The sequence below is a fragment of the Anser brachyrhynchus genome (assembly GCF_964034855.1).
Source record: "Anser brachyrhynchus genome assembly, chromosome: 8".
In the NCBI taxonomy this organism is placed as follows: Eukaryota; Metazoa; Chordata; class Aves; order Anseriformes; family Anatidae; genus Anser; species Anser brachyrhynchus.
The window spans coordinates 8,013,478-8,031,580 of NC_137702.1; the positions used below are offsets into that span (position 1 = coordinate 8,013,478).

Below are 18,103 nucleotides of genomic sequence, written 5' to 3' on the forward strand. Positions count from 1 at the left end.
TAGCCTGTAACCCTCATGATAATGGTTATCGCTGTATGTCATCAGCAGCATAAAGTGCCAGTAAAAAGGCGTTTAAAAAGAATGTGTCTGTGCAAGAAGATTTTACCCCCTAGTTTTCTCTTTTCCTTTATCTCTGCATTTATTCCAAAAGGAAATATCTTTTTTTGTTCTTAAACCATTCTCAATTGACCTGCTTGCTCCTCAGTCACATTTGCTTTTTGCTTCTGAACAGTCAGAAGTCATTTACTTATGTATTTTTATGACACTCAGGCATACAGGTCACCTATAGTGCTGTTATTTCTCTTTATCTTTGTATGTACCTTACGCCACATAACACAAGTTAAGCTTGTAAATGTTGTATAAGCTTAACTATGGTACAATAAAAGTATAAATTTCAGGATTTTAATCAAATTGACTTCAAAGGTAGTGTGGTGATGGTAGCTATGGTAACTAACACTTACTAATTAAAATACGCTAAAATTTGCAGGGAGTAAAAAGGGGAATTAATGTAAGTTAATGTTTTTGTTTTCTTAATTTGACTGTAAAACATTTTTTTCCAGTGAATCGCCTGTGTGCAGTCAACTATTTGCTGGTGTTTTTCGTTTTTTTTTAATAAACCTTTTAAAAATAGTAGAGCTTGAACCACATGATAATTTCTGTATGTAAACTAAAAACATACATGAATCTACCTGCTATTTCCATAGCAATTCATTCCTCAGTCAGAGAGAGTTGTGGAGGTTTCCTGGAGAGTTCCCTGTAGGCTGCTGCTTTATTCCTTGCTTGAATAGCTGGTGGGCAGCGTCTCCACTGCTTCGTGGCCTTTTTGATCGGAAAATCATTATCAGGGTTTGGTCCTAATACCTTTCTTCAGCATGATTCAGACTGATTGGCCGGGGCAGGCAGATTGGCAAACTCTAGCTGTCGTTGAGATGATGATCTCTTTAAGTGAACTCTCGAACTTTTTGAGAAAAAAATGGCTTTCTTAATAAAATTTTGTTTTTATAAAATATTTATCACGTCCAAGCTTCTGAAAAGTAATTCCCATAGTTGAGTTTCCTATACAGGTACAGATGAAGGATTTAAAGGATCGTTTTTTAACATTCTACTTGCTCTAAAGGTTGTTTTTAGTTTGTTTGTTTCTGTTTTAATTTAATGGTAATAGTGTATTATTGTATTTGTTTCAGAAAGGATTAAGAGAGCTGCTTGAAAATAGCCATAATCCTTTATGTTTGACATGCTTAGGGTATTGTACAAATATTAACAAAACTGCACAAGACTTCAATGGGGTAGATGGAGACATTGAGAGAGGTTGAGTTATTCAAGGTCAGTATTTAAGTAAATATTGGATCCAGGATTAAAGTTCTCCTCACTCTAGTTTCAAAAGAGGAAAAAAAAAAAAAAAAGATTTCCTGTTTCTCAGCCTGATGTCTTTTCTTTACTTGATCTTGCAGCTCCATGAATTTCTACTGCCAAAAAATACTATTCTAATACCACTAAGAAATTAAATGAAAGAAACAATTTTGTTACTAAAGAATGATAATTATTTCTACCAGAGTTTTGTTTTTTAGTCATGTTGCTTTGGCTAATTATTGTTGGAGAGACTTTTTATTAACTTTTGAATTAAGAAATACTTCGTATTATCAATATGAAATGTAAGAAGAAAGATAATTCACTTTTTCTTGCAGTACAAATCTGAATTTGGGCTGATATTGAAATAGCAAATCTGAACAATCTGCTGATAAATGAACATGTGCACAAGGAGGGTGTTATAAAATACTTGGGTGTTGTCTTGTGTTTTAGAAACAAGACTTCAGATAGGTGTCCACACTGATACAGTCTCACTCTTTGCAGTATTAAACTGTGAATCTCTGTTCCACTAGAGAGAAAAATGTAGATTCAACCTGTGTTCCTTTCTGGTGGGTTTGGTCTTAGGAGAGCAGCTGCAGGTTCGTAAACATATTTTTTCTCTGTGAACATATTTTTATTACTGTATTGATTCTTAATGAGGGAGAGCCAGTCTTGAAGTAGGATTTCCGATGAAACTTAGGGGTGGAAGTTGTTTTTATTCTCTGTCCTCTGCTATTGTAGGCGTCCTGCTCTTTGGTCTGTAGGCCCTGTGTGCAAGGCATCCGTTGGCTTGCCCCCCATCATCAGCGGGCAGCCTTGATTCAGGCTTCTGGCACCTCATCCCTCTCACCAGTCTTCTAACCTAACAAGTGGTACCTCAAGACCTTTTTATTTTGCCTTTTCCCAATTCCATTAAGAATTATTTTCATTCTGGCTTCTATTAACTCACGTAAATGAAATTCATAAGATTTGACAGCCTTTTTGGCTGGCTCCTCCGGAGCATGCCCTTACCTTTTTGTGCCTTTTGGCCCTCTTTGTCATGGCGTTGTAGCTTGGTATGTCGTCTTCCCTGACTTTCAGAACCCTCTTTTTGTGCTGAAGACATTCCCCATGTCATTTGGTTGTCTGTTTCTGTCTTCTCTTTCTTGGGAAATGCTTCAGGAGTATTTAGTTCTTAAATTTTGGGGGGTGATGTTAGCCCACATGATGGCAGCTCTCAGCTCTGCCTTTTTAATCCTTACTTTTCTTGTTGACTCAGATTTCTTTCCAGCTTCCTTCTCTGTCATCCTTATGCAGAAAACTTTCTTTCAGCTTAAGCTTAGGATAGCCCAAAATATTTTCCTACCATTTCTGTCCAACTAAATGTACTTCATGTGTGTGTTTTCACTGTGCCCAGTCTTTTTTTTTTTCTGGAATCTCTTTTTCGACTTCCAACAAAGTTCTACTCCAATCTGAAGAAAAAAAAAATAAAAAAAAATAAAACAATACAGCGAATTACTGTATCCAAACACTGAATTGACTGTGCCAGCACCTGGTGGATGCCTCTCGGCCTACTGCCCTCTTTCGACCTGTGTCAGGTTTGGTGGCACGTCACTTACTTCTTCAAGTAAGTTTTGCATTTCTGCAGCCATCCGTTACCCTGTGTTTGTACACTGTTGTCGTTCTGAGTTTCTTCTGCTTTGGTGGTGGCCTTAACCTCCATGTGCTTCTAGCCCAGGGGTGTTTTTTGTGACATTTTTCTTCCACTATATCCTGAACACTTTGTGAGCCGGCAGGATCGTTACATTTTCTGAGATCTCTTCTTCCTCTTTGCTTGCAGTATATTAGCTAAGAGCGTCATTTATGATTCTCTTTTTACCATTTTCAGATAAACTAGCTGGCTTTTGTTGTTGTTGTTATATTATCGTGCTGTTTTCATTTTCAGTCACAGCAATATTGATTATTGTTTATTTGTGCTTAAGTGGCACTTAGGAATCCATGCCCTGTGGTGCTTTGTGCCTGTATTTGTTTTGAAGCGCCAAGTATACCTTTGCCTGTGGGCTTTTTGTTTTGGTTCTTGAGTGTCTCTCTCTCTGCTTGTGCTCTGTAAGTAGTGCAGAGCCTCCTGAGGCAGATGATGATCTCAGTCAGCACTAAGGCAGCTCAACACAGCAGCGTGGGGGGAATTTGGTGCAGGTGCTGCCCATATGTGTTGGGTATATGCCTAAAAACGGGAAGGGCGATGTTAAATTTTTTGAACTGTCAGTATATCATTTTCCACAAGGGGTGGAATTTTTTTTTTTTGGAGGCTTAGGGGAAGGATGAATTTTGCTCAAGGTTCTCTCGTTTTATTATTATAAGATTTATAGCATCACCAAGCCGCTTGTTTGGACTGATCCCAGACCTGCCATCCCTCATCTACTCAGAGTGCAGAGCTCTCTTCCTCTAGTTTTCCAGCTTTTACTCCAAAGGTGGAAAAAACAGCACTTGAACTATTTTTTCAAAGGGATTAGTTTTTTCAGTCCATACTCCTAAATTAGAAAGTAAAGAATGTTTTAAGGAGACTTGGAGATTTTCATAGTTGTACTCTATGTCCCAGGATAGGGTGTGCAGTTTTAGATCACTCACAGATTTTTACTTGAATTTAACCACCTCATTTCCTGCCTTGTCAGATTCGCTTTGTCTGCCTCAGTTCCCTGCTGCTGCAGGCTTGAAGCTATTGCATTTTGGCCTGGATCTGCCCATCCTGACACTGAAATGAAGGTCTGTGAAGAAAGTGTTCCAGGAACAGTTTATCCTTCGCGAGTTGATACAGAGTCTCTTAGGCAGGGTTGGTTTTTTGGCCTTTTTTCCTTTGGCACTGCTGAGGCCGGATGTCTACCCAGGCGCTCTGAAATGTCTCTGCAGTTGGCTGTCTTTTGGTACCCTGTCTTTTTGGCACTCTGGTGGGTATCCGTGTGGGCTGGGGCCACTGGCCCAGGAGCCCCGCACTTCCGGCACGATCGCTCCATCCCGACCTTTTCCTGGAGCGCTGATATCCCAGCCTTTCTGGTTCTGTCCACCGAATCACAAAATATAATTTTCTCTGTCTAGTACTGTGGCTGCTGTGCACAAAAGTGGTTTTTCCTAATTTATCAGGGCGTGTGTCTTCCAGCATGTCTGTTCTTAAAGGACAGAGGGTTTCAGTGTTGTCCATGCTCACACCACAGTTCTGCAGAGTGTATTTTGTTACAGGTACCTAATTAGCTGTGTTAAGTGCTAGTTCTCAGTAGCTAGTTTTGCTAAATTACTTATTTCACGTATAGGAAAAACAGTAAGCACAACTTCATGGCAATCTGCTTGTGGCCATCCAAGGGAAGGTGTAATGTTTAACTAGTAGTGAGGTTTAAGTGACTGGGGACGAAGTCTAGCCAAATGATTCACATAATTGCAAAGAAGGTTCAGAGTGACAGCATTTCTGGGACTGCCTTTCACTTTCTTAACGTGTTCTGTGGCTGCAGTCACTGAATTGCATCTTGTTCAGTCGTTTAGGTTCATATCCTGATTTTCTTCTGGCTCAGAATTTGTGCGTGTTTTGCATTTTGCTGGATTCCTGTTTTGTCCTTGTCTTTTGTAGGCTTGCACAACAGCAGAAACGGAGGCCTAAGGAGAACTGCTCGAAAGGCACGTTCATATTTCTCCTCCCCCTGGTCTACTCTCACTTCCCTCCCTCCCCTTCCCAAATTCCATTAATATTTACAGAACACGAGCCAGTACTTCAGCATTATCCTCAAATTCAGAATGAGATTTTTCTGGCTCTGTCTGCAGTTAATGTGGAAGACAACAGAGGTTAGAAATGCACTTAAAAAAAGGAAAAACAAAAGACCTTTCATATCCAACACAGTGGATGAATTGTGTTAGGTTTAAATAAGCCTAGAAAGAGCTGAACATATGTAAGAAAATATTATATGTAATTCCATTGGAAGACAGGGGAACATAACATTGTTAGCTCATAAAGTAAATGAAAAAAATACTGAGCTTTAATTTACATAAATGCATTTTTACCATTGTCTCTTCAAATTAGGTGCATGTGGGGAAAAAAGTTCTTCAGCTTACTGGCTCATTTACAGGTTAAGCAGTAAAATCAAAGAGTCACATGAAAAATTTTCTCAAACGTGAGAGAGACCTGTGTTGGTAGTTCTGCACCAATAATTTAAAAACTAAGCATTTGTAAGGAGTTATAAATAAACTTTGTACCTTCAGTCCACTTGTAAAGTTTTGCAAATACAGATTTCACAGAAAAACTGAGAAATTGGGAGGGGAATGGAGAGTGAAGAATTCAAATAGCTTTATTTGACCCCAAGCTAGGTATTTTCTTTCATTTCTGTTGTTCAGAGTATTAAATAAGTTCTTAATCTCTGTAAGTTGACTTAAAAAATAAAAAGCCAAAACCAAAGATAAATATTTCTATTCTTCCAAATTGTTTTTATTTTAGTGTTGTTTTATTTGTCAGACAGTATTTGCTGACTTGACTGTAGTCTGCACATGCACTTACTCCTTGGCGACCCTTTCCCGTGACTGTTTCAAGGCTTTCTTTTCCCTGGTCGAAGAGTGGCCAAGGTCTGTTTCCAGTTTGCTTGGGGTTCTGGCTAGTGTTGACCTCAGGCAGTTTGCAGCAGACACTTTAGATAACTGTGAAGCAATTGGATCGTGTCCATCTTGTTGTGAGGCCAAGGGTTATTTCAGACCATAGAAGCAGATCTACATCCTTTAAGTGTAGAAGGAATTCATTTGCATGTTCTGTGGGAGTTGATTTGGCAAAGCGACCTGGAGAAGCTGGCTCTGCAGTGAGTGTGTGCTCAAAGGAATCCTCAATCTATCAGGTGGCCCAAAGTATAGAGACACAAAAAAGAGTATTTTTTTCCTTCAGTATGGGTTTTTGAACTTCTGTCCTTCCGTGAAGATGCCAGTACCCACCAGCCTGTCTTTCAGTCTCTAAATTTTTAGGTTTTTAAATAAGAGCTCTCATTTTCTTCTCTGACAGTAGAAGTGAGCTATCTCACTCTTCTGATGAACCTACATTTTCCAGATGAATGAAAATATAGGTTTTTGTCTTTTGTGTGTGTGTGTGTGTTTTGTTTGTTTGTTTTTGTTTTTTCCAAAACTGAAACAGTTGGATTGCCTTTTGTTTTACTGGGATAAGCATCCATGGTGATCTGGGGAACAGAGAATGATCTAAAATAAGCCTAGCTGTTTTTCTGTTGTTTATCTGTTTCTTTTTTGCATCTGTCTTAGTATTTATTGCTACCATCTGCATTTCATTTCAGGTTGTCTAATGTCTTATTCTGCATTTTCTGTGCCTATTCTTTTTACGTAGCCTTGAGCTGTAATATCACCATTTGCCTACAAGAGATCCATTTCTATCTGTAACAAAATGAATTGCATTCATCTGTGTAATTCATTTCTAATGAATGCCTCGCTTCTCATTAAACAGTGATTTACCTTTGTTTTCCTTTTCTACACTGTCAACACAAACCATTCTGAGGTCCTGTGGAGAGATGCTAATTTGAGAAAGCAAAAGTCAATGCAACTGAGCACTCAGAAATGCCATCCTCATTGGCACTTTCAAAAACATCCATGGGACATTTCTGAAATACAGTTTGGAGGTGGATAAGAAGTCTCAAAATGTTTTCTTATTCATAGACCTCCAGTGCACAAATAAAACGCTTCAGAATTTGAATGCATCTCTCCTTGTCAATGTCTTGAACAGGTAGACAGGCTTGTGCTTTTATTAAGACCTTGTTTGCTCTGCAGTAATTTTACAGATCACAGGCACACCTGGGGGGACCATACTCTAGATTCCCTGTCCCCTCTGCAGCTTTTCAGAAATATTAAAATTTTTCAGACTTATTTTTGTATGAGATTCAAAGATTAATATGACCATTTATTGGTTTCATATGTCTCTGAGGGAAAAGGATTAGTAATGTTTACTAATGAAGTAGGGGTCATGTAATGATTTTGATACAGATTTGGTCCACGTGCAGGCTTTGCTGCAATGCCCATTCAATGTGTCTTGCAGCATCCACTTTTCCTGCCCTGATGGTTTCAGAACAGCAGAATCTGCCATGTTTGCAAATAGATCTGTACTGCTCACAGATGATAGATAAAGATGATAGATAAAGTGCAGGGTAAATTACCAAGCTTATTTTCGTTTTAAACCTAAGCAGAATTTGAACTGTAGCAACAGATACTGAATATGAAAATACTGTTGGTAAATATAAAGCAATACGAATGTTTTGTAGGAAGTTGTCTTATTTACAGCATCTTTAACTCTTACTTCAGTGATAGTACTACCTACTTGTTAAAACTTTTGATGACTCTTATAAATTTAGCTTGGCATTTTACAATTATTTACTCTTGTGTTTGGCCAGATCAATCTCCTGTTGAAACTCTAGAATTGTCAGTGGCTATCAGTTGAGTTACACCGTGAATTAATTTGAGGGGATTGAAGCATGGGAAACTTTTTTTTATTTATTTTTTAACTGTTCTTGCCTAAGTCACGTAGCATTTGGAAGTAAGAACACTGATTAATGTAACAATTTTATTTTCAATATACATTTTAGAGGACAAAACTGACCTTGAGAACAGTGTGATGCAGAAGAAAATTAAAATCCCCAAACTCTCTCTCAATCACGTAGAAGAAGCTGGGGAGGTTACAGATTATGGGGAAGAAGATGTGGAGCTTAGACACAGTAAGGTACTGAAGTCTTTCCTTTTTTTCCTTTTCCTCCCCCTCCCTCCTTTTTTTTTTTTTTTCCTTTTTGAAGTTCTTGGGGCATACACAGCTGTTGTAGCTTAAGAATTCCAGGCCTGCTTTTGATCCCATTAAAACATTGTGTTTGTTGTAATTGGGTCAAATTGGGGGTGGGGGGATGGGATATGGGTTTTCAGAAAACTGATTCATTTGCAAACATTTTCCTGTTTATACGGTCTGTGCAGCTTAATTGCCATTTGAGATTTTTTGGAACAATTCTTTCGCTTTGCCCAGAATGCTTTAAAAATGACCAGTTGCATGAATGCTGAGCAGCTTGCAGTGGCACTTGTGACCTATTGTGCTCTGCCTGTTTGGAGTTGGAAGGGGTGCTCTGAGACTTCCCAAATACAGCAGTGGGTGAGAAGACAGACTGATGAGACAGCATCCCTCCATTATTTTTGCCAGTTGCATTTTTAGGTCCAGATGACAGAAACCCACTATGTAACTGTATTTATTTTTCGATATCAAATGATTTCTTTAAAAGTCTGCCAACCTTCAGAATAACATACTGCTCTGTGGCTTCATGTGTTTTGCAGATGCAGGAGTGATACTAGTATGTTTCTTTATGGTGGGCCAGCATTTTTTTTAGAGCATGCATGGAGCAGGCATAACATCAAATAATCTAATTTTCTGCCACATTACTCATGGATATTGTGGTATGGGAATTGATAGTGTCAGCTTCTTGTCTCTAACCTATGAGTTACGTTTGCTTTCCTTGCAGTTGCTTGGAAGTCAAATGCTTTTTCCGTATTTGGCCAGTAAAACTTAGTGACTTTTACCCATGCTGTTACATTTTAATACCACTATCCTGGCCCCAGAAAAGATATGCGCTTTAATTTGTAGGGTTTGGATTTTGTTTAGAAGACTGAAGGTAAATTTCTGTTAAGAGTTCAAAGAAGTTCAATTGCTCTGCAATGCAGTACTAATATAGAAGGAGTCAGTGAATCAAGGAAATGAGACTAGATGATACATTCTGTCTCCAGCTTCAGTGTTTACAATTCCCTTTCAGTGTGTTCTGATAGTGTTAACTCAGTCACTTGCATCAAGTAGTTGGGTGATGTACTAGAGGAATAGCCAGAGAAGGCTTTGATTTCTAAAGTGTGGGAAGGACAGTCCCTCTGTGCGCAAAACAGCTTTCTGTGGTATGCTCCTTTCATCTCTGATGTTTTTACAGGTGACAAACTTAGCACATAATTGATTGTTTCTCTAACCAGAAAATTCATTGTTGTAGGAAACCTAGATGTTAGGCGTAAACTTTAAAGGAAAAGAGATCCAGATCCAGTATTTTCTTTAAAGAAATTATCTTTGTGTATGGAATCAAGTGACCTATATACACTCAGCTTGCTTGCAAGTGTTTCACAAATGCAGAAACAAAGGCCTTTAACAGCCTCAGAAGTTCATATATGCATTAAGCTGAATTACGCGTGCATGATAGTTAAGAGGTCTGTCTCCATAAAAATCTGTTAGGCAGAACATTTTTGCAGGTGGTCTGTCTTGCCTTTTTTTTGAAAGAAAAAGAATATAAACGGTTCACAAATCTGTAGAATTTAACTTGTATTAAATCTTACTCCTCTTCTAATTTATTTATTTTTATTGTAACATGCAGAGGCAAGATGGGAGGAAACAAAGTGAAGGTACACACAAAAGCATCGAAGCAGTTGTTGCTCGCCTTGAAAAACAAAATGGGATGAGTCTCAGTAATACTTCCAGCCCTGAGGAGGCTTTTATGGAGACTTCAGAAGGGATGAACAACATGGACGATGCTGTAGTTCCTCGGATTCTCTATGAAGAATTGCTGAGGAGTTACCAACAGCAGCAAGAAGAAATGAGACACATTCAACAGGAGCTTGAGAGAACGCGGAGACAGCTTGTGCAACAGGCAAAGAAGCTAAAGGAGTATGGGGCACTCGTGTCAGAAATGAAAGAGCTCAGAGACTTGAACAGGAGACTCCAGGATGTACTGCTTCTAAGACTAGGTAGTGGTAAGTGCCGGACTTAAATGGGACGAGTTTTAATGAATTTTGCAAGTGTGATCAATAGTAATGGAAACATTTTTGAAGAATAGCAGTGGTTGTTAAACTGGACACTGAATGTTAAAAGGGTTTTCTGCTATGGCTGTACAATATATGTCGAATTTGTATGATCTGTATGTCTGGGTTTTTCTTTAATAATAGTAGAGGTCTTTGTGCTGGTTTGGTTGAATCAGAGTTCCGTTTTAAGCAGCTGTATTTTAACAGGTCTCTGAACTCCCAGTATATGCTGAAAAAGATAATAAAGTTTCATCTGCAAAATATGCCAATATGTTCCAGTTTTAAAAAGAAGAAAGAAAAGGCAGTGCAATGAATATTTGGGCTAAAAAGTTTTATTCCTTTCAGTTAGGGATTTTGTTTTTTGTTATGTGACTGTGTTACCTTCCATTTTATGCCCCCTCTTCCCATTAGTAGTACATTGGAATGTGATATACACCTGGGCTTTTTAGCAGTGGCTTTAAACAGCCGTGCTATTTGAAAAATAGTGGATTGTTAAAGAATAATTTAAAAACCATTCTATATTAGTGTCCCATTATCAACACTTGTTACAAAATACAGGTTTGTGTAATTTGGATTTAAAATTTAAATATCTTGAATCAATTGCTAATTTGTTTTGGTTTATAACAATTATTTAACGGTTATGTTGGAATAAATGGGAAAAAAGACAAAATAAAAATTTCATCATTTTCATTGAAGATGGTACCGTGGAATACCTTCAAATATTTTACTGATTTATATTTGTTTGCTGTTAGAACGTGGTACTGTTGTGTTGAAGGAGATTTGCTTGGTGACTGAAACTTGGTTAAAATTTATGCATCCAAACTTAGCATGCTGTGTCTTAGTCTGCGTTTGTGTATCTGGAAAATTAGTTTTTGCATGTAAATTGGATATTGGCTCTTCTACTTGACTTGAACAAATGCATGCAATGCATGGGGGTCCGAATTCCATTCATGTACAAACCTGAACCCGAGAGAGCATGTGCCTGTGCTGTAGCATGCGTTAAGGTGTGTCTGCAAATTTGGAGCCAGGTTCTCAAAGTAGCTGCTGAAGATTTAAACTGGGTATTTGATTGTGAGTGCTCATCATTGTTACGCTGTGCATAATTAAAATGTCATTGCTTATTATAAACATTATAGTTAACTTTTTAAATAAAACTAAATAGGCAGGATTTCCACAATCTGCAAAACACAATGTGGTTGGCAGTAGATTCCAGTGAGCTTTCTAAAAATTTTCCTTGGATGGAGAGATGTTTCTTCATCTGCAAGTAGTTAGCTAGAATTTATGTGAATGGAGCACCAGCCAGATGTTAGTAGGCAATGGGGCTGAACAGTGTAAAATACCAATTTGACTTGACAGCAATTTGAGTGGTGAGACCAGCAATGAAATGAAGGCAGCTTCTGAATTCTGTCTTGTTTCTTTCACTTTAAGAAAGGAGGGATGCATTTTTACTTGAGCCAAGTCAAGAAAGCTTAGAAGAAAAAAAAATATTGAAAAAGCACTGAAAAAAAATCTGAATCTTCGCTCCAAGTATTGGTCCAGATTTTCAATTGTATCAGTCTGCCACCTGCTTTACAGTTGAAGATACATCTTTATTCCATTGAAGACAAGTTCTTTTAATTTAATCACATACCTGGGCGAATATGAATTATCAGTAACTTCCAGAAATCCCTTGTAATAATTATTTGTAACTTTAAAACATTATGGAGGTGGGTTCTGTCCTGAATCCCTTTGGAGCTTGATGGAACTTTTCATGGACAACAAAGTTAGAATTTGGTCGTGTGGGCTGTGTCGTGTGTGTGTGTGATGTGATGATTCGATGTACTAACTGCTGTTAATTCTATTGCCTTTCCTTGTAGCCTCATAGTGAAACAACCCAGTTCTAGAGAGATCAGTACAAAATTCTGGAAAGATTAGACAGGGAGACATCTTCAGCAAGTTATTAATTAGAGAGTCTGATGACAGTCTGAAAAAGTGCTAATTTTAATCAAGAAATAGATATATAAAGACTTGTTTAGTCTTCCTTACATTACAGTTTTATAAATGAGGTATATTTGAGTATGTGAATAATCTGTGAAAATTGTTCAGAAAATATATTACATCCTGAATTTATCTTCAGTTGTTGTGGTGATCTCTTAAACCTAGAGTTTCAAATTACGTGTAATTTATGTTACGCTTTACTTCTAGCTGGCTGGACTTAATGCAAACTAATTGCATTTCTGTTTCACCTTGGAGACTTCTGATTTCTTTGCATGAGATGACAGCTGGTTTGTGCTGATGAATTGCAGCTGTGGGAAACGCGTGCCTGTTGCCATTTTAAACTTGCAGATCAAATATAGAACACCCTCTTGAGCTAACATTCAGTCAAGTATTCAGTCTTCTAATTTCCCATCAATATGTTGATTTCAGTGAGAAGTTAGAAGTCAGCGTATTCTGCTCCAGACCTAGCCCTTCATCTCTGCTACTAGAACTTGAGCCACTCGGGTGGAAAGAGTGGGGTTCTTCATCTTTCATGTGGTGACACTGAATTGCTGTTTGCTTTAAAGAGCCTTGAAAACAGCTATGGCAAATGACAGTAGTGATTTCACTACTGATCCATAGGGTAATATTGAAGATTTTTTTTATGATTTTGGTATACTGTTGCCCAACAGATCACTTCCTGGAGGACACGGGCATTTGACCAGGGCTCTAGGCCTCAGCGCGGTGAGGGGAAATGGCTGAGAGTAGTGGAAGAGGTTACGGTATCCCTCGCCCAAACTTCATGAAGAACGTGCACAGCCAAAGTCTCTTTTTCCCTTGCCTACTTTGAGATCAGGAAGCCTTGTGATCATAGGCCTTTTCTGTTTTCTTTCCTCTGTTGCACCTGAAAATGCACTAATTTGCCCTGTTTGTACTAATAGATAATGAGGTGATTTAGAGAATTATGTCAATGACTCTTTCCTGTAGGCCTAATTTTAAATAGTCCTTAGACTACAGAAGATAAGAATTTCAAAAACTTTTAGAAGTAGGGGGTCTCAAAGTACGACATGTACAGTTTACTATGATTGTACATGACCAGAAATTGTGAAGTTGTAGCAGGGATAATGTTTTGATGTAGTTTTCTCTCTGATACATACTGCATTTCTGCATTGCATTGCTAAGAATTCACATTGCTTTAGAGCCTGAGAGTGTATGCAGCTTCATTCAGTCACAAAGTAGTTATTTTTATCAAGGTCTTTTCAGTGATGTAGTTTACAGAGTTTTGGGACTGACAACAGGATAGGGAGAATGAAATGGTATTTGTGTCGTACCACACGCGTAAGGAATTACTATTATTCAGCTTCTCTAGGTTTGTTTGGCTTTTTGATGAGGAAAAAAAAAGGCCGCATTTCTGTCTAGTAAGAGTACAGTAAATATTGTTTATAAAATATTACCACTTCTTAGACTCCTGTTGTTTTCATACAAATCCTGGTAGGCCGTGTTAGCTCAAGAGGTGTTAAAGAGAAGCCTTCTGCCTCTTCTTACAACGTTTAAAGTTGGTGGCCTCTCAGGGAAACTTTACAATCAGAAGGAGAAGGATTTTTGCAATAAAACATTTGTGTCCTTGTTGTATTTTGAAGAACTGTCTTCATTTTGTCATGATCCATATGTAATAAGTATGTTATAAGTACTAGTACTCTGTTCTGGTGAGGCCTCACCTGGAGTACTGTGTTCAGTTTTGGGTTCCTCCCTACAAGAAAGACATTGAGGCCCTGGAGTGTGTCTACAGAAGGGCTACAAGGCTGGTGAAGGGCCTGGAGCACAAGTCCTGTGAGAAGCGGCAGAGGAAAATGGGGTTGTTTAGTCTGGAGAAGAGGAGGCTCAGGGGAGACTTTATTGCTCTCTACAGCTGCCTGAAAGAAAGGTGTGGGGAGCTGGGGGTTGGCCTCTTCTCACAGATAAGTAAGTAATAGGACTAGAGGAAATGGCCTCAAGTTGTTCCTGGGGAGGTTTAGGTTGGAAATTAGGAGACATTTCTTCTCAGAAATTATTAAATACTAATATATCAGTCAAGCATTGGAACAGGTTGCCAAAGGTGGAGTCACCATCCCTGGGGGTGTTTAAGGAAAGGTTGGACGTGGTGCTTAGGGACATGGTTTAGTGGGTGATATTGGTAGTAGGGTTATGGTTGGACTGGATGATCTTGAAGGTCTTTTCCAACCTTTATGATTCTATGATTATTATTAAGCCTGCTTTTTATGTCCCTGCCCATTCATCTCTTTACAATAAGATGCAGAGCATGAAGTTTCAAAGAGAGAACTTGAAGTATGGTGTATGGTAAATCAGGCACACAACATCCAATAGCACAAAGGCAATAATGCAGGTTGTATGTCTTTTTATGTCTAATTCACAACATGTGGGGCTGAAAATGAAGTCTGCAGAAGTTAGTGAAAGCAGCCTACCTAGTTAGAGGTAGATTTCTGTTTGGGAAGAAGAATCAGCAGAGTATTAATGAAGAAAATTTAAGGGCTTTCTGCTGGTGATTTCTAAGCTGTAAAGCATGAATTGGTGTAGAGGTCTTTCTGACCTGTTAGAGCTATGGTTACTGGGGACTTTAATCAGCTATTTTTCTTGGGGAACTCTGGAAACCAAATCCCAGCTCTGTCAATATATTACTATAAACACACAGTGAAAAACCTAAATAGTAGGTAAAAATATTTAACCTGAGATAACTGTTTCCTCCTAGGAAGAAAGTGATTATGCTTAGGTATCTTCCTCAACGTTTTTCAAAGTGTAAGAATAATGTACTTGAAGAAAGCTCAAAATAGTGCTCTGTTGAAGAATGTGCTCTTAAAGGAAGAGCTAAAAGTTCACTTCTCCATCTAAGTTCACACTGGCAATTATGTCACTGCATCTGCCAACGCGAAGATTTGTGCAAAGACTCTGGATGGTTCAATCAATCAAAAATTTTTCCCCATCTGACTCATTTTAGCAGTCTCAAGCACAGAAATTTCAGTTTGTTTCAAGTTTCAGTCTCACTGTTCTATATGCATGAGAGTTCAGGTGCTTGTTAAGGTTACTATGAAATTGCAATGCAAATGGTCTGTTTTCTGCAATTCTTCAGTTGCGCCATGGTTGCATTGTGTATGGCTCTTAAGACACTCGGTAGCTCTGCTGTGTGGTCGTGCGAGTTGCCCAGGCAATTTCTAGTTGTTCCTCAGCATCAAGTGGCAGTCATCCGAGAACATTTAGCTAGCTACGTAGGTGCAGAATAAGCTATAGGATAAATGTCAAATACCAACAATGAAGGAAACACTGATATGACTGTGTACTAATCTGTGAATGAAACTGCATGAAGTAGGAGGAATTTATACTTTGGTTCTTCCAGGCACAGGAATTATTTAAGATGCGTGACTCAAGAGATGAGTTCTGGTGCCAGGCTGACTTGCAGAGTTAGATCAATTCAGGGCTCGGCTGGTGCATGATGGTGACGTGCTGATTGAATTGTTGAATTATATGCAATACCTGGTACAGTGTAGTTCTTACACGTGGGTGAGTTTATCCTTATAGCTGTTGGAAGGGGGTAATGATTGTGGTGTCCAGGCCCTGAGCTGGCAACTTGGCCGTATTAGTGAACCATCCTCCTGCCTGGAACCTCAGCTGCTGTTGGAGCTTAGGGACATCAAGAGACAAGGGTAGGCTTGGGGCTGGAGCTGGTTCGGAGCTTTTGGTTTAGCTGCTGCAATGAATGGAATGATGAAATCCAGTTCACAAATTATTTTATTTTATTCTTCTGCCTTTCTAGGAATGCTTTGTCAATTTGACCTGGAAAAGAAAAGATGATGACTGACAAAATAATTATCCTCTTTTGAAGCCTCAAGCATATGATTAACATTATTCTATTACTTAATCTGTGCTTAATTTTGGTTGATTACTTTAAAAATAAAAATCGGTGTGGTGGATAGATTGGACAATCAAAATTCTAATTTGTGCTGGTTTTGTTTTTTTTAACTTTGAATAATCTTTCTATGCATGATACTATAGCATAAATAGCCTAAGCCTGTTTCCTTTGTACCATTGCTGTAGATCCTCACTATTTTTAATACATCTGTTATATCTAAAGAGACTTCAAATTTCTACAAAATACATAATGCTACATGGATAACTTATATAATTATCTCAGTAAATTATGTAGGTTTCTACATAACTGTATAGTAATTCTTATTTGGAGAATTACTGTTGTTCTTTCTGATTTTTAAATTCAGTGCCATTGTAGCACAATATCAATAGTGTGCCTTGAAGCAATCTTATCCATATCTCTAATTGTCCTTACATTTTGAGAATAAAATTAAACATTTAAATATAAACTAAAAATTTTAATCTATATAAGACAGTTACTTATCCTGCTTTTACTTGTTGATGTTCTCAAGTAGGATTTTGGTTTGGGCTCTTTCTAACTTTACAATGACTTTGACTACTGTGATATTTTATGCTAACCACGGGTGATGAAATAATTGATTTCATGTTCTCTGGGATAGCAGACAGCTCTCTTTTCTTAACTGTCTAGGACCTGCCATTGAGCTTGAAAAAGTAAAACCAGAAACAATTGAGCCTGAACCTGAGGTACAGAAGACCTTCAGTGAGGAAGCAAATACATCAACATATTATCCTGCCCCTGTTCCAGTAATGGACAAGTATATTCTCGAGAATGGAAAGGTATTTTATATTAAATTCAGCATGAATAGTTTGTAAATGTCCTTCAGGTGATTTTCGTGTGGAATTTTCTTACTCCTGGGGGTTTTGCATGGTTGCAGTTTGTACAAACTTTCTCAGTTTTTGCGAAGGTACACTGTTATGCTGAGAAAAATGAAGGAATTGCACAAATATGAACAGCACTGAAAATTATGCTCAGTGATGAGAGCATTTAATGCTGTGCGACACAAGGGATATGATGATTAAGTATGCATGCACTAGCATGTTTGCATAGTCTTCAGTTGGTGACATACGTAAATCCATTGAATATATACCAAAGTTGGTAACATACATTGTAAAGTTACGTTAGTCTGTTTAACAGAAATACCTTTTTTCTTAAAAGGTCTTTAATATTTTTAGTGAGCGGTACTCATACTGCAGAGAAACCTTCATGCTTTGGTTGAAGTACAACAGCTAATTATGAACTCCGGGATGAAAATGGATACCCTTGGATATGGTGGGAGCATTGCCATTGAGTTGAGCTGAAGTAGTTTTATTTTCCAGATGCTTTTATAAAGTTGATGAAATACCGTCTAGGTGCAGTGTGCCAGCACCTGACTGATAGTTTTTCAGACTTTAGCATGTTTAAGACATTATCTGCTCATCCACAGAGGCCTGCTTTTATAGCTGTTGCCATTATGATTAAATTAACATTATATTTCTTTTACAAAACCATATGTCCTTAAGAATTGTCTATGCAGATCCTGTCTCTTAGGATATGTATGCATTCAGTACCATAATCTGAGAACCCTTTAGAAGGAAATGTCCATTTCAGCCTTGACACGGAGCTGAATTTAGTGATGGAATAGCATGAAATACTACGTTTTCAGATCTGCATTAGGAGATTGACTGCACAAGTGCCTGTCTTTCCTAAAGATGATTCAATGTAATTGTCGAGGACAAAATGTATATGACAAATGGTATAATTTTGGCAGTTTGACAGGTATTTGGTTTAGATAGCTTTTCTTGCCTAATATATTTAACATACATCATTTGCTTTTTTTTTTGTACATACGATTGCTAATGAAAACATAGTATATATTACTGTGACAGTTTGGTTTACTTTGCTTTTTTTCTCCTTAAGCTTTGTAAGCTAGGGCACGTCCTTTAGTATTCATACGCAGCTTTTTCTGCTCCTTCATTTCATCTGCCAATCTCTTGGCATTTATGCTGCTGAAGTTTTCTCTCTCTCTACAGATACTAATCTCTCTTTTAACTTCGCTTCTGTAGTTTTGGGGGTAATTCT

At 38.1% G+C, this 18,103-nt stretch overlaps 1 protein-coding gene across 6 annotated transcripts in view; it reads left to right on the top strand.

The window, feature by feature from the left end:
- LOC308199414 (BEN domain-containing protein 5) overlaps positions 1–18,103 on the top strand; it is a 923,492-nt gene that overhangs the window by 557,659 nt on the left and 347,730 nt on the right. Inside the window, exons 2-4 of one of the 6 annotated variants that reach the window (XM_080603544.1) lie at positions 7,929–8,062; positions 9,726–10,101; positions 16,673–16,821. The exons of 3 other annotated variants lie outside the window; for them this stretch is intronic. In XM_080603544.1, coding sequence (XP_080459670.1) covers positions 7,929–8,062; positions 9,726–10,101; positions 16,673–16,821 — 659 coding nt within the window. Of the gene's footprint in view, positions 1–7,928; positions 8,063–8,211; positions 8,477–9,725; positions 10,102–16,672; positions 16,822–18,103 lie in introns of those variants that run through there. 2 more of the 6 variants (XM_080603545.1, XM_080603546.1) reach the window with 2 other exon arrangements.